The sequence below is a fragment of the Tauraco erythrolophus genome, chromosome Z (genome assembly GCF_009769465.1).
Source record: "Tauraco erythrolophus isolate bTauEry1 chromosome Z, bTauEry1.pri, whole genome shotgun sequence".
In the NCBI taxonomy this organism is placed as follows: Eukaryota; Metazoa; Chordata; class Aves; order Musophagiformes; family Musophagidae; genus Tauraco; species Tauraco erythrolophus.
Window position 1 is genome coordinate 60132520 of NC_141496.1, and position 27205 is coordinate 60159724.

At 38.6% G+C, this 27205-nt stretch overlaps 1 protein-coding gene across 1 annotated transcript; it reads right to left on the reverse strand.

Annotated features, from left to right (window-relative positions):
- PRRC1 (proline rich coiled-coil 1) lies at positions 1 to 25340 on the reverse strand. Its single transcript, XM_086629717.1, has 9 exons — positions 24949 to 25340; positions 24343 to 24453; positions 21657 to 22043; positions 20239 to 20396; positions 16314 to 16416; positions 11860 to 12023; positions 10385 to 10488; positions 8491 to 8593; positions 1 to 1541 (listed from the first exon to the last, which is right to left on the reverse strand). Exons 2-9 carry the CDS (start codon positions 24431 to 24433, stop codon positions 1332 to 1334), a joined length of 1320 nt encoding a protein of 439 aa, XP_086485843.1. The 5' UTR covers positions 24434 to 24453; positions 24949 to 25340; the 3' UTR covers positions 1 to 1331.
- Positions 25341 to 27205: the final 1865 nt, after the last annotated feature.

The window sequence follows — 27205 nt, forward strand, 5'->3', positions numbered from 1 at the left end:
ATTTATTCAACTAATTTACAGAGTGAGCCAATTAAGTCGAAATATATTACTTGGAAATAGACAGGCTTTCACTGGGTACAAATATGAGCTGGCTTAACAGCATATTGTATACAAAAATGTCCTCTGAAAGCACCTAAGAAAGGCAAAGGCAGAGCAATATAAGTTGAAAACCAGCTTCTTTAAGGCAAATAAAAAGTATTTGTTTATTCTTTGTTTCTTAAAAATAGTATTATTACCAAAATAATCTCTTCACAATTACTTCCATATTTCTAAATAAAGATTTAAGATTGTGTGAGCATGGATAGAGGGCATTTACAGCCGTGAAAAAATATTAGGCACCACCGAAGAACTTCTATGAGAAACAGTGAGTTCATGACATCAAGAAAGTATTTAAGACTTAAAAATGTTTAGAAAACCCAAGATCGCAAATTAAGTGATACATATCTTACCACTTTCCACATCAAATTGCTGACAACCACAAGTTGATAGAAGAAATTACATAATTCCATATAAAATATGAAGTTTGGAAGCACTGGAGTAAATTGTGTTGTTGAAACTGCTACGACAGTTTCACGCATATCTGGTTCCTGACCTAAAACCCACTGAGGCAACTTCAGATTTGCCTAGCTGGCAAATTCATTGGACATGAATTTCATTACCATTACATAAAAAGAAAAAAGATGCAGCATGGAAAATGAGATTTCAAAATTATTTAGCAACAACTTCAGTTAATGGGGCATAGATTTGTGCTCTTCTTCAGCAGCTCACTGTTACGTGTTGTAAACACTACTCAGCATCACTCCTGAGAACTTTATATACAAACACCAAACCTACGAGGTGTTAAGTACCACCTAAGCACAGGCCCCAGGAAAACATCTAACACAGAAGGTAGTCCCTCTGGATTGAAATGCATATATAACATACATGTTATGCTGTCAACGTGTTTATATTACCAATATAATAGAAAAAGCTAAACAATTAACTCCATCTTTGAAAAAGTATGCTAACGAAAATATCTCAGCAAATGCCTAGAAAGGTGTCAAATAATAGCATATTCCACTTTACAAACTGTTATGCTATTTGTCCCAGTTATAAATATATGTTTGCTCTGATTTCCTGTTTTGTGAATCATACTGGAAATCATATAGTAGTTAATAATTGCAATTGCTCATGTCCACCATTGGAAATTACCTTCACTTCTTAAAAAATAAAATACAGTTTAAAGTTAGATTACAAATCGTGTCGTATCCACTGAGAATAAGAATATGTAGCTTTCACTTCAATTCTAGAATCAAAATCAGTATTCCTTAGTGTCATGGATCAGCCTTCTTTCAAACAGTCCTGGGTGGCAGGTGTTGTTTGTACATTCCGGCTAGAGCCTTCGCTGCACTGTAGATCATCTGTCGACGGGACATGCCAGTGAATACCAGGTGCCAATCAGTCCTGTTGACATTCAGTATACTCTTCTCAAGCACTTCGCCCACGGTCACCAACAGGCCTGACCATCTCAGATTGTAGTCCTGAGGAGTGAGACTCTTAGCCTGTGTAACATTTTGAGAAGTGATTATTGAAAGAGTTTGAAACAAGTAGTTTCGTTTCTATCTTCACCATTACCAACTTCAGTAAGCAATCATTGTTCTATCAACAGGACTACACGGCAAATTAAAGGGTATCAGAATCCACATTTCAGACTGCCCCACAGTTTGCCTAGTCAATCATACCTTTTGGATTTATACGTATCATGATCCAAATGACATCTGAACAGTACAAAACTAAAATACAATGCTTAAGAGAGTAAAGACATTCTGCCACTACCAGGAAGTAGTTTTTCTCTTTCGAAGTAGCCAACAGATGGAATCAATAACAGTACATATTTATACAACAACTCTTACTCTCCAAAGGTTTTAAAAATGTTTAAAATGTCCCTGTGAAGCAGGCTAGTAGCCAAATACAAGAAGAAAGCTGAGCCTGGCAGAAACGGACAACTAAGCTATTTGCGTAAGATCACAGAAGGATTACATACTGTAATTCCCTGAAGTTGGAAGCAGAAGGGAAACAGTGGGGGAAGTATCACTGCATTTATCTGGTCTGATGCTCATCCTAGGCAACAACCTCTGGCCACTGTCGCATACAATGAAGGGCTGAAGACTTTTACCCTCAGTGAGACTGTGCTACTCAGTTCTTCACAGCATTGCACATTGGGTCCAACTCTTCACACAGATTTTATTTTGACAAATATTCGAGTTAGTCTGTTTCCAGTGCATGTACAGTAGATGAAAGTTCATTAGTGTGTTCCAGCCTTCCTAAAACTACTGCCTTGCAACAATAACACTATACGTAAGTTTGTTAGAATATGCAGTATGCCTCAATACTGAAATAACTTGCTATTATCAAGAGGTACATAAAAGGCAGATTTCTTAAGCAAAGAAACATGAAATTTTCCTTGTTAGCCATAACATGTTGGCAATAAGAAGTAAGAAAGAGTGCATCTAGCTGCAAGTAGGCATTAAATATCTGATTACGATATCTCCATTATGATCCACAATTGCGCATAACTTCATGAATTAATTATTTGGTATTTTTTCCACTAAAAATCAGTAAACTTCAAATAAAATAAAATAAAAAACAACCTTGCAGTAGTTTCCCACCATGTCTGCAATTTCTGGCTCAACAAAAAATAAGACGACACCTGGTTTCGTAACAGAAAAAGCTTCCCAAAACAAGCCCTCGAATCCACCTTTTTACCTCCTCAAATAAAGCAATATTTAGAGTTATGAACAGTCACGAGTCTCATATCATGCACTCAGAAAACTCTATGCCATTGGTAAAGACATTAACAAAAGAGTATCTACTCTATTCAGGTAGTTTTACCACTATTTGCATTGCACGTAACAATAAAACACAGAGCTGGCAAGAATTTCAAGGAACATAACTGCTTTTAATGTTGCCTCTCAAATCTTTTGTACTGTGAATAACCAATAGCAATACCTGTCTGTCCTGGATTTGGCTGGGACAGAGTTAACCTTTCACAGGAAAACTGGGAGGGGCCAGCATGGGTAGTTGACTTGAATTAGTCAGAGGGCTATTCGATACCATATGATGTCATGCCTGGATAATACATATTAGGGGAGCTAGCTGAGGGAGGGGCTTTTTCGCATCTTCGCCAATCGCGAGCAGGTTGGGCTTCCAGGTTCCACGTGGTGAGCATGTGTACTGCTCTTCTGTACTTGCTCTTTTCATTAATATTATCGTTGTTATTACTCTTTTCTCTTTTTTTTTTTCTTTTTTTTTGCACTGTTCTATTAAACTGTCCTTATCCCAACTGATGAGTTTTATGCTTTTCTTCTGATTTTCTCCTCCCACCCCACCAAGAGGAAGGAGTGAGCGAGCGGCAGCGTGGTTGCTTAGCTACTGGCTGGGCTAAACCGTGACACCGTCCAACACGTATTTCTTCTCTGTTCTTAGTCTGAAATAGAGCTACACAATTGCTAGTTTTTTTCCTAGATTTTGCTTAAAGATATTGGACTGGACTTATATAAGCATGTGTTTCCTCCACACCCCTGAGAGAAACCCACTGATTCTAGAAGAGACATAATGGGAAAAATGGTAAGAACTGGTGCACGCACACAAACAAGAGCCCAATGATTCACCACCACGCAATATGCACAAGTTAACTGAAATATATAATAGCAAGACTAGGGAAAATTTAACTCTGGAGGTATGAAAGAAAACTACAATTTGCTGTTCATGCATGTGCAAGAACAGTTTTATTTCAACAGCAGAGTAGAATTCAATCCAATCCAAGTTTGAAGGCTTACAGTTCCACTGAATCTGTGCTATACAGCGAACTATACACTAAATGGGTTGCATAAAAATTAAAAGAACGTTTTCTGTTGTTACAAGGCAAACACTACTTTTCAAAGTTACAAAGTATGTCTACGCAAGAGAAAAAAATACTCAAAAAAGTGAAGCTGTTAACTATAGTTTTTAGATGACAAAATAGAGGATATTCTGTGAAATAAAAATTAAAGATACTTACTGTGCTTTATGTCTAAAAAAATGGTTTAGTTCATATCAGTGCTCCATAGAAAACATGACAATTACTTAAGTAGTAACTTCACATTGCTATGCCTATTTTCACAGCATCATAGAATGGTTTGGGTTGGAAGTGACCTTTAAAGATCATGTAGTCAATGAAGTTGTATCTGCTTAACTAAGATTTTTTTTCCTGTAGCTTCAGGTCTTTCTCCACTCTTTTGGAAAAGCATTCTGGAAAACTACAGAGAAATAGAGCAATATTTCTCCTTTTGCCACTCATCAACTTTTCAAAGTTGTAAAAATAGTTCTGAAAAATAGGAACTAAAACTAATCCCATAAATGTTCACTCTATTAGAATTGGTACTATCAAAAAAAAAATTAAACAGTTACTATTTGTTTTGTCAAAACAACCCCCTGAGGATCAAACTCCACACAGTTTTGTTTTGAAATTCTTCATGGAAACATTTATTTAAAAAGAATTTTCAGACCAGAGTTAACTAATGCATGACTCATATCTGCTGTCAGGCAACATGCAGTGACTGGAGTTTGGAGTAATTTAAGTAAGTAATTTAAGTAAGTTTAGCTGCTGGCTGTCACTCTCTCAGAAAGAGCCCATCTATGGTGTCCATCTAGCGGAAGTCCAAGTCCTCTGCACTCAGCAGAAGGGATGTGGCAACGCAGACAGAGCTCCCAATAAAACACGCAGCTGTCCAGGCCTCAGGCTGCAGGGAGTGCCAGAGCCTTTCCCTGGTACAAGACAGCAGTGGTGAGTCCACCTGGGGACAGCTAAGGAGCCGACTGAGAGTTTATGGGTCAGGATTAAAGGCAGGGCAGGGACAGGTGACATTATAGTGGGGGTCTGCTACAGGCCATCTGATCAGGAAGATCGACTGGATGAGTCTCTCTATACACAGATAGGAGCAGCCTCATCACATTCACGAGCCCTGGTCCTCCTGGGGGACTTCAACCACCTCGATATCAGCTGGAGAGACAACAGGGCATAAGCAATCCAAGAGGTTCCTGGAATTAATGATAGCTTCCTTCTCCAAGTGATAGAGCAACCAAAGAGGAGAGGTGCCATGCTGGACCTTGTTCTCACCAACAAGAAGGGGCTGATGGGGAATGTGAAGCTCAAGGGCAGCCTTGTCCGCAGTGACCATGGATGAAGTTCAAGATCATTAGAGTGGCAAAGAGGGTGATCAGCAAGCTCACTACCCTGGACTTCTGAAGAAGAGACCTCAGCCTTCTCAGAGATCTGCTTGGAAGAGTATGATGGGAGAAAGCCCTGGAGGGAAGAGGGGCCCAAGAAAGCTGATTAATATTCAAGAATCACCCCCTCCAAGCTCAGGAGCAGTGCATCTCAAGAAAGAGGAAGTCAGGCAAAACCACCAGGAGGCCAACATGGATGAACAAGGAGCTCCTGGACCAACCCAAACACAAAAAGGAAGCCTACAGAGGGTGGAAGCAAGGACAGGTAGCCTGGGAAGAGTACAGAGAAACCCAAGCAACCAGGGATCAGTTTAGGAAAGGTAAAGCCCGGATAGAATTAAATCTGGCCAGGGACATCAAGTGCAACAAGAAAAGTTTCTATAGGTATGTTAGTGATTAAAGGAGGACTAGGGAAAATGGGGGCCCTCTCCAAGCGGAAATGGGAGACCTAGTTACCTGGGATATAAAAAAGGCTGAGGTACTCAGTGACTCTTTTGCCTCATTCTTCACTGCAAGAACTCTAGCTGCACTGCCCAAGTCACAGAAGGCAAAGGCAGGAACGGGGAGAATGAAGAACCACCCACTGTAGGAGAAGAGGTTTGAGACCATCTAAGGAACCTGAAAGTCCATGTACAAGTCCATGGGACCTGATGAGATGCATCTGCAGCTCCTGAGGGATCGGGCAGATGAAATTGCTAAGCCACTATCCATCATATTTGAGAAGTTATGGCAGTCTGGTGAAGTTCCCACCGACCAGAAAATGGGAAATATAGCCCCCGTTTTCAAAAACAGAAAAAAGGAAGACCCAGGGAACTACGTCGGTCAGTCTCACCTCTGTGCCTGACAAGATCACGGAGCAGGTGCACCTGGAAACTGTGCTAAGGCACGTGGAAAAAAAGGTGACTGATGACAGCCATATGGCTTCGCTAAGGGCAAATGGTGCCTGACAAATTTGGTGGCCTTCTATGATGGAGTTATAGTGTTAGTGGATAAGGAAAGAGCAACTGATGACATCTACCTGGACTTGTCCAAAGCATTTGATACTGTCCTGCACAACATCCTTGTTTCTAAATTAGAGAGACATGGATTTGACACATGGGCTACTCAGTGGATGAGGAACTGGCTGGATGATCACACTCAAAGAGTTGCAGTCAATGGCTCGAGGTCCAAGTGAAGACCAGTGACGCGTGGTGTTCCTCAGGGGTCAGCACTGGTTCCAGTGCTGTTTAACATCTTTGTTGGTGACATGGACAGAGGGATCGAGTGCACCCTCAGCAAGTTTGCAGATGACACCAAGTTGTGTGGTGCTAGAGGGAAGGGATGCCATCCAGAGGGACCTTGATAGGCTGGAGAGGTGGGCCTGTGAGAACCTCATGAAGTTCAACAAGGCCAAGTGCAAGGTCCTGCACGTGAGTTGGGGCAGTTCCAAGCACAAGTACAGGCTAGGCAGAGAATGGATTGAGAGCGGCCCTGAGGAAAAGGACGTGGGAGTGCTGGTGGATGAGAAGGCTCAACATGAGCCGGCAATGTGCGCTGGCAGCCCAGAAAACCAACTGTATCCTGGGCTGCATCCAAAGAAGCGTGGCCAGCAGGTTGAGGGAGGTGATTCTCCCCCTCTACTCTGCTCTCGTGAGACCTCACCTGGAATAGCGCATTCAGCTCTGGGGTCCCCAACGTAAGAATCACAGAATCATAGAATGGTTTGGGTTGGAAGGGACCTCAAAGATCATCTAGTTCCAACCTCCCTGCCATGGACACGGAAACCCTCCACTACACCAGGTTGCCCAAAAGAAGGACACGGAGCTGTTGAAGCAGGTCCAGAGGAGGGCCACAAAAATGATCTGAGGGCTGGAGCATCTCTGCTATGAAGACAGGCTGAGAGAGTTGGGGTTGTTCAGCCTGGAGAAGAGAAGGCTCCAGGGTGATCTTATTGCAGCTTTCCAGTACCTAAAGGGGGCCTACAGGAAAGCTGGAGAGGGACTTTTCACAAGGGTGTGTAATGATAGGACAAGAGGCAATGGATTTAAACTGAAAGAGGGCAGATTTAGGTTAGATATAAGAAAGAAATTCTTTACATTGAGGATGATGAGGTACTGGAACAGGTTGCCCAGAGAAGTTGTGGATGCCCCATCCCTGGAAGTGTTCAAGGCCAGGTTAGATGAGGCTTTGGGCAACCTGGTGTAGTGGAGGATTTCCCTGCCCATGGCAGGAGGGTTGGAACTAGATGATCTTTGAGGTCCCTTCCAACCCTAACCATTCTATGATTCTATGATTCTATTTTCAATGGGATGAACCATGACATTTCCAAGATTTACATCTTTCCATTTCAGACATTATACATCCTTGTCAGAATAGCACAGTCGGAAGAGGAAATCATTCTTGCCTTTTAAACGAGAGTCTGTATGTTTATGGCAAAATCAAGTTTAAGCACAGATCTGAAGAAGGGGTATCCTTTATTTACTTATTTGTCTGTTTGCTGGTAACTAACAACACAAATACCATGGTTTTATGAGTTTTATTAAGAACTGAGTTGTAAGATCTCAACTTATAAACTTGTGCATAAATGAGTGTAAGCTACTTCACTGAATTGCTAACACGTACGTGTGTGCACATGGACACTTCGCTATCACAGTTTTGATGGCACTAGATAAAACTCCAATGCATACATAAAGTAAGTTAAGGGCAGGAAACCAAGCCTTCAGCTAGATGAAATGCTTAAGGCACTTCCTTAGTGCAGTTGCTTAGTGCATTACTTAAGCTGCAAAGACCTTCTTCCGCACTTGAGGAAGAATAAGTATTCCCATTTTACCTATATAAAGACTCATGAGGGTTAATTTTGAGTCACTGAACCAGATTGATAACAATATTTCAACAATTTAAAGTTGTATTTTGTCTTTGAGGGAGTGCTATTTCGTGGTTAATTTCTTCTTGGTTAATATTTCCTCTTAGTTAATGTCTTCTTGGAATATTTCTTCTTTGTTAATAGAAAAGTAAAACTAGTGCCTCCAAGTGCCATGTATTGCAGAATGAGGCTCTTGACCAAGAATTGCTTTGCCAGAAATGCCTAAATGTTTTTAGGTAATACATAAACATGATTCAAAAATAGTTTTTATCCTTGTTTCATAAATTAAAACACTTGAGTGGAATAACTGTCAGTAAGAACTGACATCAGAAATTAAATTAAAACTTAAGTCTTAAGTCTCAACTGTTAACCCAACATTGGTAAGGAAACTGAAAACTTACCTGCTGAACGTATTGCAAAGGCACTGGTGTTGCTTGGGTAAAAGCTTCCAGATGAATTCCATGAATTGGATCCTCAATAATCAGACACCCAATGTCAAACCACCTGCAATGACATGCAAATTACTTTAGAGTACTGAGTACCACGCAATTGAAAAACATGTTAGCAGTTGAACTATGACCATTTTACAAACTCTACGACAAATAGAGTAATTACGAGCTGGTGAGGTGGGTATGGGTGCAGATATGTTCTTTTGGCCATATTTATTGTGCTATAGTTTTCATTCAGTCTTTGGAATAATGTTTCTCATTAAGATAACCTTCCCTAATGAAAAAAACCAACCTCCATTTATCATTTACATTCTATATGCAGAAGATTTTTGGTATGTCTAATCCTATAACAATAATTTAAATTATTTATTCAGAGAAACACTTCTGCACCTTTCTGAAAATATGGTGCCTGCTGTGGCAGAGACAGTAAAGACTACTGAAGCAGTACCCGAAATGGTTCCCTATCTAGCCTGCAAAAACATTAAATAACTTCTCCCTATCAACAAACTAACAAGACTGACATGATCCAAATAAAACCAAGGGCAATGCGTCATCACTACCTCACTGTATTCAGTTCCCATAACAGTTTTACAGTTGAGTTGCCACAGGAGAAACATACTCTAGGGAAAGCATAAACACAAAATCAAGGCCAAGAATATAAAAGATTTAAAAAGGAAGATGATATCGTAGTTGTTGTTTCATATATATTATATATGTGTCTACATGTAAATTGTACTTTAAAGCATGAGAAGCAAGAAGGTTGTTATAAAAAGAAATGCAAAACTTCGATTTTAATAAACAACTGGCTGGGCCATATAAGCTTCACATTAAGTTTAGTGGAGCAAGACAGGAAGAAGTATTTCACTTGTATCATCTTCGTGCATGGGAACAGAGCACTGGAATGCTCTGTGATAGAGGACTACTTCGAGTATTTTAAGCAACATTTTCAGATTTAGGAATGAGTCAATTCGAACGACGAGAACAGCAATTACTTTGAAAAAGAGATCTTATTCTCATACTTACTCCTTTGTGGAAATATGATGAAATGTCTAAATCAGACTAGATGAAAATAAATACTAACCAAAAATTAAAGAACTTAGTAATTCTGTTTACTTGAGAAAATTCACCATCCATCTTCCACTAAGGATACTAAATGTACCTTTAAAAATTGAGCAAGAGCAGAGTATGTGTCAAAAAAATAAACCAAAGCCCATCACATGAACAAAAATGCAAACATTAGAGAAAAACTATTCAAGTTTGCATTGAGAAAAACATGACATTGTCCTTAATGTTTTGGAAATTAATTATAAAGCTACTTCAAGAACTGTCAGTCAAAAAGTATGTTACGAAATCAATTTGTAAGGTATTTGAGAACACCACTGTTATGTCTGAGCAGTGCAAATTAAAAGTAATAAGTACATTCTCAGTGATAGGAAAATGGATAATATATTACCTGATAAAATCCTATTACTACAAATGCCACAACATCTCCCAATATACTTTCTAAACCGAATACAATTTTGGAGAGAGTATGCACACAAGAGTGAGCAAACTACTAGCCAAATTCCAACTTTTACAGCTCCTTAATTTTGCCAGTTCAGGATAACTTCCCCGTGTTTGTGAGTCTTGAAAAACCTGACAAGGATTTTGTATATTAAAGTCTTGAGATGTCTGGATGAAAAGATGAATATCATCACCAAAATCAAGCCTGCTAAAGCAATACTGAAGACAGACTCTCTCCTTTCTTCTGCTTAGTCACACTGCTGGCAACTCTTTACAGGTCCCTTTGAGTCAAGAAAGAATATTCTTTCCCCGTCCCCCCTAGGAATATATTTGAAGTTCTCACTTGTCAGGAAGCAATTCCTCAATGAAACTTTCTACTGATACAGCAGGCTGTTTTTCATGTATTACTCCTGTCCGACGCAAGCTGTCTATTCTTTCTTGGGCTCCCTAAATGGTAACATAAGCTGTTAGGTAACATTCTCTTTAAATCATAACGTAGTGCAATGCTTACAGATGAATGCAAAAAGAATCCCAGAACATACCCTTCAAGTTCAACAGAAAATATGACAGATTTTGAAAGTTACTCTTATTTCAACATTAGAAAAACAAAAACCAAAACTCATGAAAAGCCCTAATGGAATTGCAAACAGTAACAAAAAATATGATAAAACCAATTAAATACTTTTAGTTTGTTATTTTTCCGTGAAAAAGACCTAGATTGGCATGCAAAGAATTCCTAACCTGTAACTGTGCCACTGTGCCAAGTTTCACTATTAGTTAAAGTATCAGTATATATTTCATGTTAGTCACACTGACATTTTTGCAGCTTAAGATTTATTGGGTTTACATCTTTTAAGAGCTTTGAACCAACTTTGTAAGTCTAATTGAGAGAATCTTTGTTGTGGTACCTATCCAGCTAAGATGTAGGAATCATTCACTCCAAACCTGTTGTCACTCTGAATTTGTAACAGAAATACTGCTACTACTACTACACTCCAGTAACTTAACAGGTGAAGGAATATACACATTATCGTCCTTTATCTCAATATAAAGTTGTATCAGCTAATACATTGCTACGAGGATATGCTTTACTCAGCTGTGAACACTGCCACAGCAGTTAGGAGAAAATACTTCCTTTTTAATGAGTAAATTATTTCCTTACTTTAAGAAACAGAATACGAAATAGTTGTTTTCAGGGTTTTTAAGTTATTGGCCAAAGAGGTGTTGCACCTAGATACACCTGACAAACGTGTACATTTTTAAAATCTGGTGAAACAACCTTCACTAACCCTTCCTCTGGGCCAGCACAGCTGTTTGAGAGACTGCACAGTGAATTCTTACTTTTCAAATACAACGTAGATCTGTGTGGGAAGACTCATGACAAGTGTTGATCAAACTGTCTTTGATCTACAGAATTAGCGGGGAGACAACTCAGTCTCAAAAAGTCTCTTTTAAAAGTTTCTAAAATTCCTAACATGGTGTGCTAGTAATATACTAAGAAGCAATGCCTGATATGCTTTGAAACTACAGTAATATCACAATATATGCTAGCTGTGATGGCAATCAATGACAGCATAAGAAAACTGACATAAATATTCTTCATTTGTTGAGAAAGCGTTTGCAAAAAATCCCCAAAACTATCTCAATAGGCAGCTTTAAACTGAACTAATGATCCAGATGACAATAAAAAAACCCCAATGAAATGTTTCCTATCTCACAAGCTGACCTTCCCTTTATGGAAAATCAGATTCCGAGTCAATGTTTCCACACTCGCGCTTTGCATTGGAGGTACTTTATTACTGTTACATATCAACTTACTTTTAAACCTGCAGCATAGCCCACAGGTTGGGGTGCAATGTTAGACTGTGCAGCCTCTCCAGTAACAACAGCCATTCCAAAGACTTCCTGAAAGGCATCTCGAATTGCTGCGACTTTTACCTCTTTAGTAGAAGTAACCACTATGTCCAATTCTCCCCCAGTTTCTGTAAAACACATATACAAACACATATGCACGTATTTGCCCTCATTCTCATTACAAGCTAGTTCAAATACATTCTAGATGGCAAGAGTATGCTTCAGCTGGTCTTCTTCCTCAGGCACTGTACAAAGCTTCTTTCACAAAGCAGAAGTAACTTAATTTAGCTATTCGTCTAACTTTTATTTCTTAAGTGATTCACGGATGAAAGACGGACAACAGGAACTGACGGTTGTTCAGCACCTGAAAAAAAGCACACTGCTCATTTAGGATGACAATTCATGGATTTAGGAGAATAACTCAGACATCCATTTCTAAGGATGTTTTGGGAAGCTGTAAGGAATGTTGGTGTGACACAAACTCTTCCTTACGAAAGGGACCAAGAACACAGATGCAGTTCGTAAAATCCAGTGAACAGCTGTCAAATTGCAGAAGCTTTAAAAGGAAGGCTCGCAATACTTTCAAGTTGTCCTTGGACTGCGAATTTCAGTATCATTTTATTGCCTGTCTGCCTCCCTACAGCTTTATCTTGGTTTTAGATATTAAATATCTATGGAACCAAAAGCTGTACATATTTCTGAATGATTTCCCTATGGCGATATCTCCACAAAGAAGGATGAGTTTTCATTAAGCTTTTTTAGAATAAACCAAAACAGTTCATGAATCAAAAGAAATCTAAAACTACTACGAAAGATTGATGAGCCCAATTATATCTCACATCTGTCTTTATTACAGATGGATCATTTTTATTGTCAAACTTAATTTATGCAAAACATGTCCTAAAACTTGTCCCTGCAGTGACAAGCTTTCTTAAGAACAGCTTAAACTTTTTTCAGACATGGAATATGACATCAGAAAAAGTTGGGTAAGTAAATTGCATCAGCAAGTGTAAAGGACAAATCAATGGACAACATGTCCATAAGCAGGCACTAAAAATAATAGGTATGGACATTATTTTACTGTTTACCAGATTTACTGTCATTTACATACAGTATCTCCTGTTGTTTCTGCTGAAGACAGAATATTGAGCTAGACATGACCACTAGAACAGAGCATTTCTTCTATGAGGAAAGACTGACAGAGCTGGAAATGTTCAGCCTGGAGAAGAAAAGGCTCAGGGGGATCTTGTCGATGTGTACACATATCTGAAGGGAGGCTGCAAAGAGAATGGAGCTGAGTTCTTTTCAGTGGTTCCCAGTGACAGGACCAGAGGCAACGGGCAGAAACTGAAACTGTGAGGTTTCATATGAACATCTAGAAAAATCTTTTTACTGTGAGAGTGGCTGAGCACTGGCACAGGTTGCCCAGGGAGGCAACAGAGTCTCCATCCTTGGAGATATTCAAAAGCTGCCTTGATGCAGCTGGCTCCAGCTGACCCTGCTGAAGCAGGGGGGCTGGACGAGATGACCTCCAGAAGTCCCTTCCAACCTACACTGCTTTGTGATTCTGTGATCCAGCAGGGCGTATCTTATAACAGCAGCAAGCTAGTGAAGAAACAGCCTTTTAACCTGCCATTTCCCAGGCCCACTGACTGCACAAAAACATGTTAAGTTACCTCTTAAAAGCAAAAAGAGCAGAGCCCAGTGGTTTTGTTTCCAAACACTAACATTCCACCTAATTACGCATGCTGACAAAGTCTGGGTATTTATCCTGATGTAAGAAAAATTCCTCCATTGATAATGACAAACTTGAAGATTAAATTTTAAAGAAAAGAACGATTTATTCTTTGGCTCTTACCACTTAGCAGACTTCAGTTACAGGAAACATCTTTTTATGAAGAATTGCCAGAGATATGCCAGAACAGTAGTAAAACATTTTATTTGGCTTTTAGGCTATTTTTAAGCTTTGTATTTATCAGTTGCTTTACTGAATGGAATTGGGTGTACACACCACTGAACTTCAGGGAACTGTTTCAAACAATGGGAAACAACAGGACTAAAAAATTATTGAGAGTATCCTTCTGGACAGAAATCAAGTTAACAGAAGTACAGAAGTAAACAAGTGCTTAAAATTGACTGCAGGCTTTTGCAGAAGTTAGCCTTGTTTGAGTGCCCTGTTAAAGAGTTTTTAATGCAACTAAAAACTAACTCATAACATACCCTGTAAATTATTGCATAGTAACTTAAGTAACTTAAGAATGGTAACTGTGTCTCATGTCTATGTACTGCAACAGCAGAATGCAGACTATGATCTTTTGTATTAAGGATCATAATATACTAAAAGCATATCTTTGTTGATCACAGATCCTACAGAAGGAAAATAAAGATATTACATCCATTAAAAGAAACATTTTGTGACAAGATCTGTCACATACTATGGTAATACGGAAATATTAAAACCTAAAATATAACAATTAGATATACTCTGGTAAATTCAAAGACAGAACTGTTGCATTAAGGTAAGATCTGACACTTCAACATGAAATTTCACTGTACATTGTGAATTATAAGCTGAAATGACAGTTTCACATACAATTGAAGATTCCCTGTCATCTTTTGTTATAAAAGCATTGATGTTTATGCTTATAAGATGACCATTTCCTGCACAGGCAGAAATTTGCTATTCCAGGGACTTGCCTCAATGACATCCTCACAATGTGCCAATGAAAACAGTTAAGCTCTTTTCAAGAAAGAGATTACAGAAATACTATTTGCTCACAGGAAAAAAAAATAATTCAACCACCTCATCCAGAAGCTTTGGTAATTTAAGGCTTTGGTGTGAGGAATCTGAAATTTGTTTTGAATTGCAGCAGTGGAGAGAGGGCAGAGAGAAGCAGGGCCACGTGTTGAGGACATGGCTTTTGTTGATCCCAGAAAACATTTTTAGAAGGAAATAAATACTAAGTTTACAAATCTCTGCCCTATTTCCACAATCTGCAACTACAAAAAAAAAAAAAACAACAATATATTAATGGTCAAGATGTATACAGATGTTTTCCCTTCTAACACAACTTTAGAGAAAATTGAGATAACCACTGAACTTGCTTACTCTAACTGAATCTTCCAAGCAAATTATTTTATGAGAATTACTTCTTCCTCTAGGTAATGTTGTTCTGTCCAATGAATACTATCCAAGCCATCATAGGATACTCATAGATTCTATTTTAAAAAGGGATGGTCAGGATTACAACAGAAACCTTAAATACAGTTCGTTAAATTGCGCATATTCAACATTTACTGTAACTTTGCATAACACCCTGCTACTCCTCTCAAATAACCTTCTCAGTTGCTAGCACCTGTTCTTCTCACCGATTTCATGTCTCACTGCGTCCTTACTAGTCAGCTGCTGGAATATTTTCCCTTAAAGGTAAGACAATTAACTACTATTCAATAATTAGATCATTTTCCCCTTTTATTCTACATATTGTCCACTGGGTTAGTACAACAGTGCAGCAACATGGTTAGCTGGATCGCAGAATGGGTCCAGCTGAAAAACAGCTCAAAAAAACAAAATGCAAAAACATTTTTATAGTTTCTTCTCAGCCTTATCGGTTTCCTGACCAGCTTCACCTACATGCAGACAAAGGGGTAGTACTGGCACTACACTAAGAAGAAGCACTGCTTACCAGACTGCTCGATGAGGAAAAAAATACCAAAAAAACTCTAAATAAGAGAAACTCAAACCACCACTCTAGGCTCAATGCTCAGCAATACTTCAGACTTCATTAGACCATTTTAGCATTTTAATGTTCTCACTAACTTCAGGAACTGCTTCAAGTTTGCCATATTTCCTAAACGTAGTATAAATACTATTAGGCTAGAAAAGTGGAACAGCTAGAATTCAGAAGAAAACTATGTAAATATCTCTGTCCTATCCCTCTCTGAGCAGATCTACCTTTCAGCTTGTTTTAACTTTAATGTAATAGCTTACACAGTAGTATTTAAGCATGTGATCCAACAGAGCACATACACTGTATTTTAAACTCAAATCCATAAAGCTTAAATAGAGACACAGTGGGAGAAAACAGCATGCAAATTAGGGATTATCGACAAGGTTTCCTCATTGGTTTTTTTTTCTTTATAAGTACCTCATCTTTCACAATCTGAATTAAAGGGTATTACTATGCCACTATCTGAACCATAGTGGAATAAAAAGTCAAATGAACCTCAAGACATACATAAAAAGTCAGCATCCTGAGTGAGTTTGACTGGAAAATACACTTGAGAAATTAGTACAGTACTGTGACTTTGAATTAACACACCACATATACAAACTTCTAGCATAAAAGTAGTGTGTTATTATATTAACCTCTCTAACATTTACATGTATTACTTAATGGTTTGTCACACATACTTACTGATATATGGAACCATGCCAGGATCCAGCGTTGTGATCATCGTCTCCACTGAATGTTTGGTTTTATCAAGAACAGACTTCACCATGGGATTCTCAGCTACTCCCTAAATTTAAGCAAACAGATTCAAAATGTTACAGTTAAAAACCAAACTAACAAAAAACAAATATTAAACTGCTTTGTGTTTTTCTTACCACATTTATGCTTTGTAACACCTGTTGTATCTCACTTGTCAGCACAAACGCTACAGGATACGACTGGCAGTGCATGACTTTTCAGTTACAACATAAAGTTCAAATATCATCTTTACCATCCTCTTCTGCATTAATGCAGAAACAGTCCCATCAGCCAAGGTGGGCAACACACTTGATCTAGTCCTATTCTAGGACCAGAAGCATTAAGCATACAGGAAAGTTGTAGCTTCCCAATGCTAATTATAGGTATCATCAGACTAGGTAACTATGTTTAGGCTGTGATAACTCAAGCTGAAGAGTCTCTCTTTTGTAACTTTCTTAAAGACTATAGGATCTGTTTTCGAATGTTCTATTACTAACAAGTATTTCTAGACCAATTGAGCTGAAAGTCCTCAATTTATAAATAGATTCTAAACATTGTCAGAAAAACGTTCTATGTTCTCCAGCCAAATCATAGGTAGAGCTGCTGATAGACCTAAAAGTTCATTAAATATAAACACAAACACTGTCTCATGTCCTGCAAATAGTCTTAATGAATGCCTGTATCTTGTCAAAAGTTTCTTTAAATTCAGATTAGATCACAGGGTGAAAGAAGAAAGATATAAATGCTGAACCACTGAGAGATAAAGCACTGGAAACTATTTTATAGAAAACTTTTATAAAATGTCTTTAGTAAACAGATTGCTTACAGTCTAATATTAAAACTGCATATATTTGTATTTGTTTCACTAAATGATAAGCATTACACAGGACAGCACTGTGCACATACATTTTTCCAGAAAGCGCTTGCTTAATACACCTACACAGTATTTCAGAGAACTGCAGAATCAGAGTAGTTTTAATTACCTCAGAATAACTGTTGCTCAGCAAAGTCCCTTAAGTCATAAAATGGTTTGGGTTGGAAGAGACCTTAAAGATCACTTAGTTACAATCCCCCTGCCATGGGCAGGGACACCTTCCACTAGATCAGGTTGCTCAAAGTCCCATCCAACCTTTGAATGCTTTCTATTTCTTAACAGAAAACAATCTTAATGAAGAATATAAGCCTCAACACTTCTACAAGTATTGTATAGATACTAATAATGATTATCTTATCCCATGCCTCACACTGAAATAATTCACTTCTGGCTTCAGGTACTCTTCTCACCACTGTGCAGAATACTAAGCATGACTGTAGAATTTGATAAAGAAAACAATTATTCACTCTAGCACAATTAAGCTTTTTCAAGCCAGAGCCCACTGTAGCCACTTGTTTCTCATGAATACAACACAAGACTTTTCTGAATGGTAGCATTCACTGAGTAATACATATACTCTTGTGACTACTCATGTACCCACAGGATGCCATCAAGAACAGGGAATTTTACATTCCTCCTTCAGCTCTCTCACAATTTGAAGTTTGTCTTTTGTTTTAATAAAAACTGAGTGAATGCTATGGGATCCTTAGAAACATTTTAAACAGGAATTTCCAGTTCTAGCATCTTTCCAGTAATGCAGAACCAAGCAGTACTTCTCCATTCAGCAGCTTGGCTGACTAACTAACACAAAGTCATTATACATCTCCTGCAGATAATCAGCCTCCTGAACAGGAAGAAGCTGCTTCTTCTGCCTGTGGAAGACGCCTTTATATTCATCAGCCTAGCTCAAGCAGGGAGAAATAATCCATAGTTTTATACCAACCCAAAATATGAAGTTACTGTGAACCATAATGCAGTTAAGTTTGGAATTTCTACCAAGTCAATTCTAAGTCAACATAAATCCAAACAGCTCAAACGGAGAATCTTCCACGTGGGCAGAGCGCAGACACAAATCTTTTGAAAATTCAGGTCCTGGCTGTCTTCATTGCTCAAACAGTTAAATATGCAAGCTGTTGGGTGCAATGACTGTACCCAACCATACTACAATAGTATCCAACTTTGCCTCTGATACACCATGTAGAAACCAACCTTGGAACTGCTATGAGACTGCTCAGCCATCTTTGACAGATCAAAGGAATTGAGTCAGTCCACTCGATTCTAACTCATTAATCCGTCAATTTTAGATTGCCACAGTCTTGGAAATTATTGAGTTTGAAGAAAACCTAGAAGAAAGGTGTATGATTTCTTAAGAACACTAGAGGAAAAGGGTATTCAAGCATCTTCAAGAACAGAAATAGAGATAACTGCTGCAAATACTATGTAAGCTCTTCAACAGGGAATTCAGGATGCATTTCTGTAATGATTACCAGTTAGTCTTCCAGAGTCCAGCTGATCTTTAAAAAACATAGTCTGATGTGTGCTTACACACATCAAGAATTTGATGGCTTCTGTATAATTAATGATTCCTCATTCTACCCAGGAAATTCTCAAAAAGAGATCACTGAACACACAGAGCACATAGAATGCTGAATACCTCAACCAAAATTCAGATTTTATTATTGCAGTCAATGATACAGATCTTCTCCATAAATAGAAACAGGACAACTTTTGGATTCTACTGGTATAAAGGCAACAGTAATGTGGATGAGATTGGCTTTCCAACTAACTTGCAGTTGCAAGCTCTTGTACTTTCAAAACAGCTACAGAATCACATTACAAGAAAAATTTTCGCTCTGGATCATTACCATCTATTGCAATATTAAAAGGAATATGATGACCGAGAGAAGGACATTATTAGTTAAAGGAAGAAAGATGATGTGTTTTTACGGTGAGAAGATATCTATCCTTGAAAAGGACAGCACGACAACTCTGCTCTCACCATACTGAAAGAGCATTCATCTTGCTCTTTAAGACTGTATCACTGTCAAGAGGTGCATTCCTGAAGTAAGAGAGGGCTCAGTGTGCCGTGTTGCACACAACTTTTTCTCTCAGCTTTTCATGTTCAAAGGGCTTGAAAGTCCCTCTGAAACCCCATTGGGACATCAATCCTTTTGATTCTTCCTTCATGTTTAGTCTGAGACAGTACAGAAAATGGTGTTGCTCTTGAAGACAGTTTAGCATTCATGCACAGTGCTTAGATCTTTTTGCCACAATCTTCACGATGCTATTTATACGTAGCATTTGTCATGGCTCCAAAAAGGTTACAAGCTAATGAAATTCTACTAGTTGATGTTGCTGCTTATTTTCTCTGTATGGTTAGATAGCAGCACAAGGAGTATCTGTTCTGCACTATATACTCCATGGCTTCTAGAAGAACAGAAAAATTCTACAAAATATCTTAGACACTTCATCAGTAAATTGTTCTTTGGTGGTAGGAATACGTATTTGTCTCTTCTTGAAGGGACTTGTTTGTTACAGAACAGGCAGGACTTGCACTCCAGAGAAATCAAACTCAGTTCATTAGGAAACGATAAAGATGCAAAGAATTCTGGTAAGGTAAAACAGACCATGTTTTTCTGCATCCAGTCACTGTGAAGTAAAGACTAGCTTTCAGGTGTTAAAGAGGTTCTAAAGCTTCACCTGATTTAAGAACACATCACAGAACTTGTTAGGTGCAAATATCTTCCTCTCACAAGCGCTACAATTAACCTAGAACACCTGCATTTGTGTAGTCCTCTCTCTTCCATACAGAAGAAGAGCAAAAGCATAGTTTCAGCAACCACCACTATTAAAAACAGCGACCTTGCACATGAGGCCAGAGAAAAGACAGGATTTATAGCAACACACGTTTAAAAAATAAGATATATCTTACTATAGTCAGTAAAAAATGATAATTCCTCATGTTCCTCATGTAGAGTAACAGACAAAACTCCATACCTTTATAAACCCCCAGAGTCCTGAAGCAGGGGCTCCACCTTGGGCATTAGATACTCTGGGGTCTTCACGTTCCTCAGGAAAAGTGATTGCAGAACCAGTTCCAGGAGCCAAAGGTGATGAGAAAGTTGCTTGTTGAGTAATAGGATCTGCCAAAACACCTAGTAAGAGAGAAAAATAACACACAAGTGTTCATCGACTTTAGTGCGTTTGTTATACTGTAGCAATATGCAATTGTTTAACAGGAAAATGAGTAGGAAGAATAGAAGAATACTGGGCTGATTCACTTCGTGTCTTGAAGGCCCCAGAACAATTCTGTTTTTTAAAGGTTAGCAGATACAACTACTGTAAATAAGTTCAACAATATCTGCTAATAGAACTGAGACTGCCTGTACATTATGTATAAAATTAAACAATGATTTTTTTTCTTAGCAGGTTAGTTTAACAGTGGTGCTTTTTATTGTATTCAAATTTTCACAATAAGCGTTCAGTAAAGGAAAAAGAGGAATGGGTGTTGCTCTCTGAACAAAGATAGGAATGTTCTCATATCTAACAAAAGAGAAAGAAGTAGGAAGTTTTCTAACCCTGAGTACTGGAAACTAGTAGCAATAGAAAAAGGAGCAAGCAAATGAATAGCTTTATGTATTTTAAAGGAAAACAAAACCAACTCAAACAGTAGAAGATTTAAGCATGAGCCTTCGCCCTATTACTCACGACTGTTTTAACAGATTTTTCAACACTAGCCTTAATCAGGAGTTACTTTTGTTTTACACTGCACAATTGATAGGTCTTTTTAGGCACTTTCCTAATACAGATTACTTCAAACAGCCTGGCCCAATTGCAGTTGAAGAGCCAAGTTTCCATTCCACTAGCAGAAAATGACATCAGTTCAAGAACTACAGCAATTGCTTGCATGGAAGGTATGTATTTTTAGCTATCCTAATGCAACTTAGTGGCTGGAAACAAGAAATAGAAGCTGGTGTCATGTGATGGACAGTTTGTTACAGATAGCTTTTCAGAACAAAAACCTGAAAATTACAACATTACAGCCTTAGATATCATACCATTCTGTGGAACTATAATGGCTGAAATTGACTCTCTGATCTAAACAAATGACATATATGTTCATGTTCATTCTGCTGGGCTTTCTTGTGCAAGTTAACAAAAAAAGCAGCTCTCAAAAGATTTTTCTGTGAGCCTGAACATTAGCAGAACTCTATTATAAAGAGGAATCTCTGTCCTAGACCATGACTGTATTTTAAAGGCTACTCTCCCCTCTTCTGAGTGCAGCTACATGAATTAAGTATACCCAGAATAATAAAGAAGCTGAACTTGCAGTACTAGCAGAGTGGTGGAAAAAGCCACTCAGAAGATCCCTCATCCTGTCTCACAAACACAAAAGCATACGAATGAAACGTTACCTGTGACTGGAGGTGCAGAAAATGACGGCATCAGTGGGCTCTGTGGTGCTCGACCAGCATGACCTCTGGTAATGTCATAGGTTGAAGACACAGAAAATCCTGAAATTGGGGGACCAGTAGGAGGTGCTGGAAGACCAGGGCCAGCAGCAGAGCTTAATGGAGGAGGTGTAGAGAACTGGGCCATTGAGGTACTAAAAGCTGAAGGGGCAACAGGAGGTGCAGCAGGAGTTAGAGGTGGTGCAATAGTAGAAGCCGTTGCAGAAGGCACCAGTGGAAGAGAAGCTGAAGTCATCATAGGAGGAGGAAGTGGAGACACTCCAGATGGCAAGGGTGGCGAGTACGCGGGAGAAGATGACATGCTTGCTGTAGCAAGGGGACTGGATAAAGCTAGGAAAAAGAGAAAAAAGGAATTTTAGAAATGGTGAGCCTTAATCTCAGAGGTTCAGTTATGTAATTGTTCAGATATTTTACAAATAAGTTTTGACCAGGTCTGCTTTTTAACCTTCAAAGTGAATTTCAGTTCTGCTTGTGTTTGCATACAACACCAATTGCACCCAATTTTTGGTGACAGTATCTTGTAAGCCACATCTTTTTCTTGCATGACACTATTTGTCATAATCTAAAAAAAGACGAGCCAATATTTGACTACTGAATTTACAGCAGCTGAAGTCTGCCTCAGAAATTTCTAACTTGTGGGAAGTGCCCATCTTTAAGAATAAAACTCACTGTATTATGAGTACACTCCTAATACCTGGGTGGGTAGGAGCTACTTTAGAGGTATGGTCCTACGAGATGGGCTGAGCGCCAGGCAGCCCTCTCTTCCCTCGCACCCAGCCTCCTAATCCCTCTGCTTTCTCTATTTCAGTCTGGCCCTCAGTTGATCCTTGGATAAGCCAATTTTGCTCTCTAAGCTAAGTTTAGCCAGAAAATTAAGTAAATAAAAAACAGAAATCACCATTTTGATGGGAGTAAGCTGTTGGATCAGCTAAAGCATCTCACTAGCCTCAGTGTGAACATCAATGATGGTCAAATGACATGCCAAGTTGCACTAAAGCAGTTGCCTCCAAGCTTTAGCACACACAGCTACCAGTAAAAAATTTTTGAACCTGTAACTCCCCAACGGACTTGCAGGCAACTGTACAGCAAACCTCCTGCGCCCTGTAATTTGTTCTAATACTTGCTTCTTCAAATCTTCAACAATACTTTCTATGCATCTTCCAACAGTATTGGCTGACAAATGCATTTTATTTTGTCACCATATTGTTTTCCATGTATTATTTCAGACGATATTACCATGTGAGGAAGAAAAAGTGTTTCTCCAACGTACGTACGTTTTTGTCTTCACTATTAGGTAAGAAATCTCCAAAGAGGCTTCTAAAGATTTATCTTTAAGTTCACTGAAATTTTTTAAGTCCTGACTGAGTACCGTAAGACTTGGAACATTACAAAAAAATGTAGAGGTTTGTTTCCACGTTCTGCTTAGTTTTTAGATGTTTTGCTAATCATAGTGGCTTCATACTATCCTTAGCTAATACCTCAAGACACAATACATACTTAGGGCAAGGTTCATCATTAACAATGGTGGATGTAAATTTATATTTCAAATAGTCCTCTTGAAAATTTTGCAATTTTTTTGGCCAACTATTTGTCAAATCTGATTAGATTGTCTGCAACTGTTTTTACCTCATAATATGGCTAAGAGCTCATACTAGGAGTCAGAGTAGTACCAGTTCTTTCATTTTCTTGTTGTTTGCTTGCACTTGCAATATTAGCAGTATTTTCAATCAGTGGTCTCTTTGCAGGCATCATTTTTAAGTTATTTGTCCATTTTGTGAGGTTTAGCATAATCAAAACTAGATAACATAATCCATGAGTCCACTTAAGCAGGCACAAAAACTGCAAGGCATTGCAACATGATAAAAAGAGCAAACTAGTGAGGGTGTCACTGTCAACACCTTTGTACTGTAGAAGTCCTACTCTTCCCTCAGGACATGTGAATGTCTGACATATGGACCAACTGAGTAAGGATGCTAGTGTCAGGGAGTATATTTACTACTAGTAAAGCTTAATTTCTTCAGTATTTTTTAGGAAAAAAAATAATTATGGCAGTGCTAATATTTTCTTCTGACATCCCAATGGATTGCCTGGCACACTCCCTGGGGCAAGGGCAGTCCACTCTGGAGTCCACTGCACTAGTGTGACTCAGATCGCAATACCAGATGCGTCAGAAAATTAAACATTTCGTCTTCAGAATATGGTGTTCAGATTCTTGAGAAATCAAATAAAGTGCTCTCCTCAGTACCCATAATATTAAAAAACAAGTGATTATCCAGGCTTACCACTATCTCCTATGAGACTGTAAATTTTTTTTGTTTTTTAACTCCTTTCTATGCCACTCATCTAACTGTGCACTGTAATGGAAGGTATTATTTCCCTGCCCCACATCCTTAAAAACCACAGTGCATCCACGTGACCTCAAAAAAAGTTTCACAAATAAAAAAAGCATTTAAAATATTCTGTGTGTCAGATAAGAACACCACTTTCATGATTAAGAAACAATTTGAATTGTTCCAATTAGTCTGGAGAAGAGCACTGTAATTATGCTGATGGCAACGTTTCTGGATGAATTCCTGTGCTTCAAAAGACATGAATAAACATGACCAAGTTGCTGAAGCAGCTTCTGTACCTGAGACAGGTGTAGCAGCAGCAGCAGCCCCTGCTGTGCTTGGTGGGGGTGTGCCAGGTGGAGTTGTCTCTATTCCACTCTCTTCCATCATTTTCCTTCAGTTACAAAAAGCTGTGAGGGAAAAAAAAAAAAAGCGTTATCTTGAAAAACAAGGGAAAAAAAATAAATTAGAATGTAAAGGCCACAACAGAGTGATCTATATCCCTGAATAGAGAAGGTAATTCAAATACCAGCTACTGAAAAAAGGAGAAACTTGATTGATCTCAAGTACATACTTATCCAGTATGTCTCATTTTGCCTGTATCTTCCCTTTATTTTTAGCACTGTGGTAATACCTCAAACTCCAAGCCTCTTTCTAAAACCTTGCTGTGCACGCCCAGTTACTGCTTCCAATACATACTGGCCGCACTTACATGAGTAATAATGGAGAAGTAATTGCACATCACAAAACCCATACCCTATTGCAAAAAAACCCTCAACTACAGGGTAGTATTTTGCTGCTTGACTGAGCTGCAGTAACTCAGACAAGGACCTGTTATTTTCAGAGCTGATGCATGACAGGATGCAAAACGTGGCAAGGGGCAAGACAGAGGACTGAAATCTCACCCTTCTAGTAAAGAAGAACCACGACTCCCCAGGAAGTTGTTGCCCTCTTGGGTTTAAGCACTTCAGCAGACGCTCCTCCACAAGCACATGCATCTTGCTGAACACCATGAACAGCAGCATAGCTCAGGAGTCTTGAGCCTGTGACCTAAGCTCTAACCATGACCTTGCCTACCTTAAAGCAGAAGCATTTTGGGGTCAGCTAAATAAATCTCCAGAAAAGTCAAATGAAACCAGATGAAATTCACTTCCAAAACGAATAAAATTACATTGAAATTAATTTACATTGAACAAGTTTTCCAGTACAGACAATTCCTGTAAAATCCAAACACCATACTGCTCTGGTGACATTATCAGAAGTGAAAGCAAATGAAAACGTTGGCTTTTATTTTGAAAGCCAGATTATGCTGGAAGCATCTTTTAACATCTTTGAGTAAACCTTTAAAATATACTACTTCTGGAAAAGCAAAGCTATATGCTTATTTAAGAATACTAAATTAATGCAAAAGGCCTTAGGAGAAGAAAAGAAGAGGAGAAAAAATTAAGACTTTCAAGAACATCTGCAGATTTTTGTTCTTCAGTGCAGAGGCCACTAACAAAACACTCTGCTTCGTCCTAAGTCTGGTAAACTAGAGGGCAACAATTTGTACCACTCCCTGAGGTAACAATTCTTAAGGAAATTTTAAGAAATAAAAATCTCATATGAAGTAATTATATGTACGAAAAATAGACAGACTCAAACATATTTTCCACCATAACCATTACATCAGCAACTGCTGAGGGCTGCCAACTTATTCCCTTTAACAACTTACAGAGGAAAAGGCTTAGATAATGTGTTGGGTGAAAATACACATGTATATAAAGAAAAACGTCGTTTACAGAAATACAGGGCTTTTCCTCTCTTTCAAAAAAGAACTCTCATTGCCTCATTGCTGTTTTAAATGCACATATAACTCATAAGTCTAATATGGAGGAAAAATTACTGTTATTAATGAATAAAAAAAAAAAAAAAGTAGGATGCCAATGTTAGTTTTGACAGGCTTAGAGTCTCAAAAACAAATGAAAGCATCAAAATCACTTAGGAGACATTATAGTCCCTCTGACAAACCAGTATGCTTTGCGTAAGTGACTCAAGACTAAGGGTTTGAGCCCAGCCTCAGAAAGCAAGTAAGTGTGGTTATGTGCAGCACTCTTCATGAAAACTCTTACGTTCTGAGCACCTCTTCAATTCATTTAAAAGCTTCTCATCAGATGGGATGAAAGGGTCAGTAATTGCCTGGTGGGAACAGACTGTCCTTGCAGAATGAGTACATCTCATCATCCCTTAGAAAGGAACCACAGTCTTCCGTTAAACTTCACTAAGCGGAAGAATTTGCAATAATAAGATTTTGTCTTTTAATCAAGATACAGGAGTTTACATTCCTCCTCACAGAAGTATTCCTAAAGTCATTCTTCTTCCAATTATACACTGCAAAGTAAAAAAGAATTTTCCATTGTGCAACTAAAGTAATCACTGTCCAAAACCTCCTAGAAACATCTTATTTTATCAAGGCTCTTTCAATCTGCTGCTTGATTTCATCTAATGCCATGATTAAAAACTTCTGAGAAGTGCTCACTACTTAAAATAAATACTCTGGCCATTTAGAATGACTGAAAAAGTTCCACAGAGAAACTTTTCAAAGACTCTGTGCAAAGTTTTTTCAAAGCTTCACAGAGCTATTAAAGTTTCAGGGTGAGGGTAGGCAACAACCCCCAGAAAGTAACCTTACTGACATCTGGAAAGTTAGGAATGTTAAGGACATGGAGCTACTGGAACGATTCCAGAGGAGGGCCACAAAGATGATCCCAGGGCTGGAGCACCTCTGCTATGAAGACAGGCTGAGAGATTTGGGGCTGTTCAGCCTGGAGAAGAGAAGGCTCTGGGGTGATCTTATAGCAGCCTTCCAGTACTTAAAGGGGGCCTACAGGAAAGCTGGAGAGGGACTTTTTACAAGGGTATGTAGTGATAGGACAAGGGGCAATGGATTTAAACTGAAAGAGAGTAGATTTAGATTAGATATAAGGAAGAAATTTTTCACTCAGAGGGTGGTGAGGCACTGGAACAGGTTGCCCAGAGTTGTGGATGCCCCATCCCTGGAAGTGTTCAAGTCCAGGTTAGATGAGGCTTTGGGCAACCTGGTGTAGTGGAGGATTTCTCTGCCCATGGCAGGGGGGTTGGAACTAGATGATCTTTAAGGCCTCTTCCAACCCTAACTATTCT

What these genes read in the sequence shown, in the direction of transcription:
- PRRC1 (XM_086629717.1), bottom strand. Translation starts at nt 24,433, where the DNA reads ATGATGGAAGAGAGTGGAATAGAGACAACTCCACCTGGCACACCCCCA. An exon ending in GACTCTGGGGGTTTATAAAG is followed by an intron (nt 16,417 to 20,238) that starts GTATGGAGTTTT and finishes GCTTAAATTTAG; the next exon opens with GGAGTAGCTGAGAATCCCAT. An exon ending in GCTATGCTGCAGGTTTAAAA is followed by an intron (nt 10,489 to 11,859) that starts GTAAGTTGATAT and finishes GTTACCATTTAG; the next exon opens with GGAGCCCAAGAAAGAATAGA.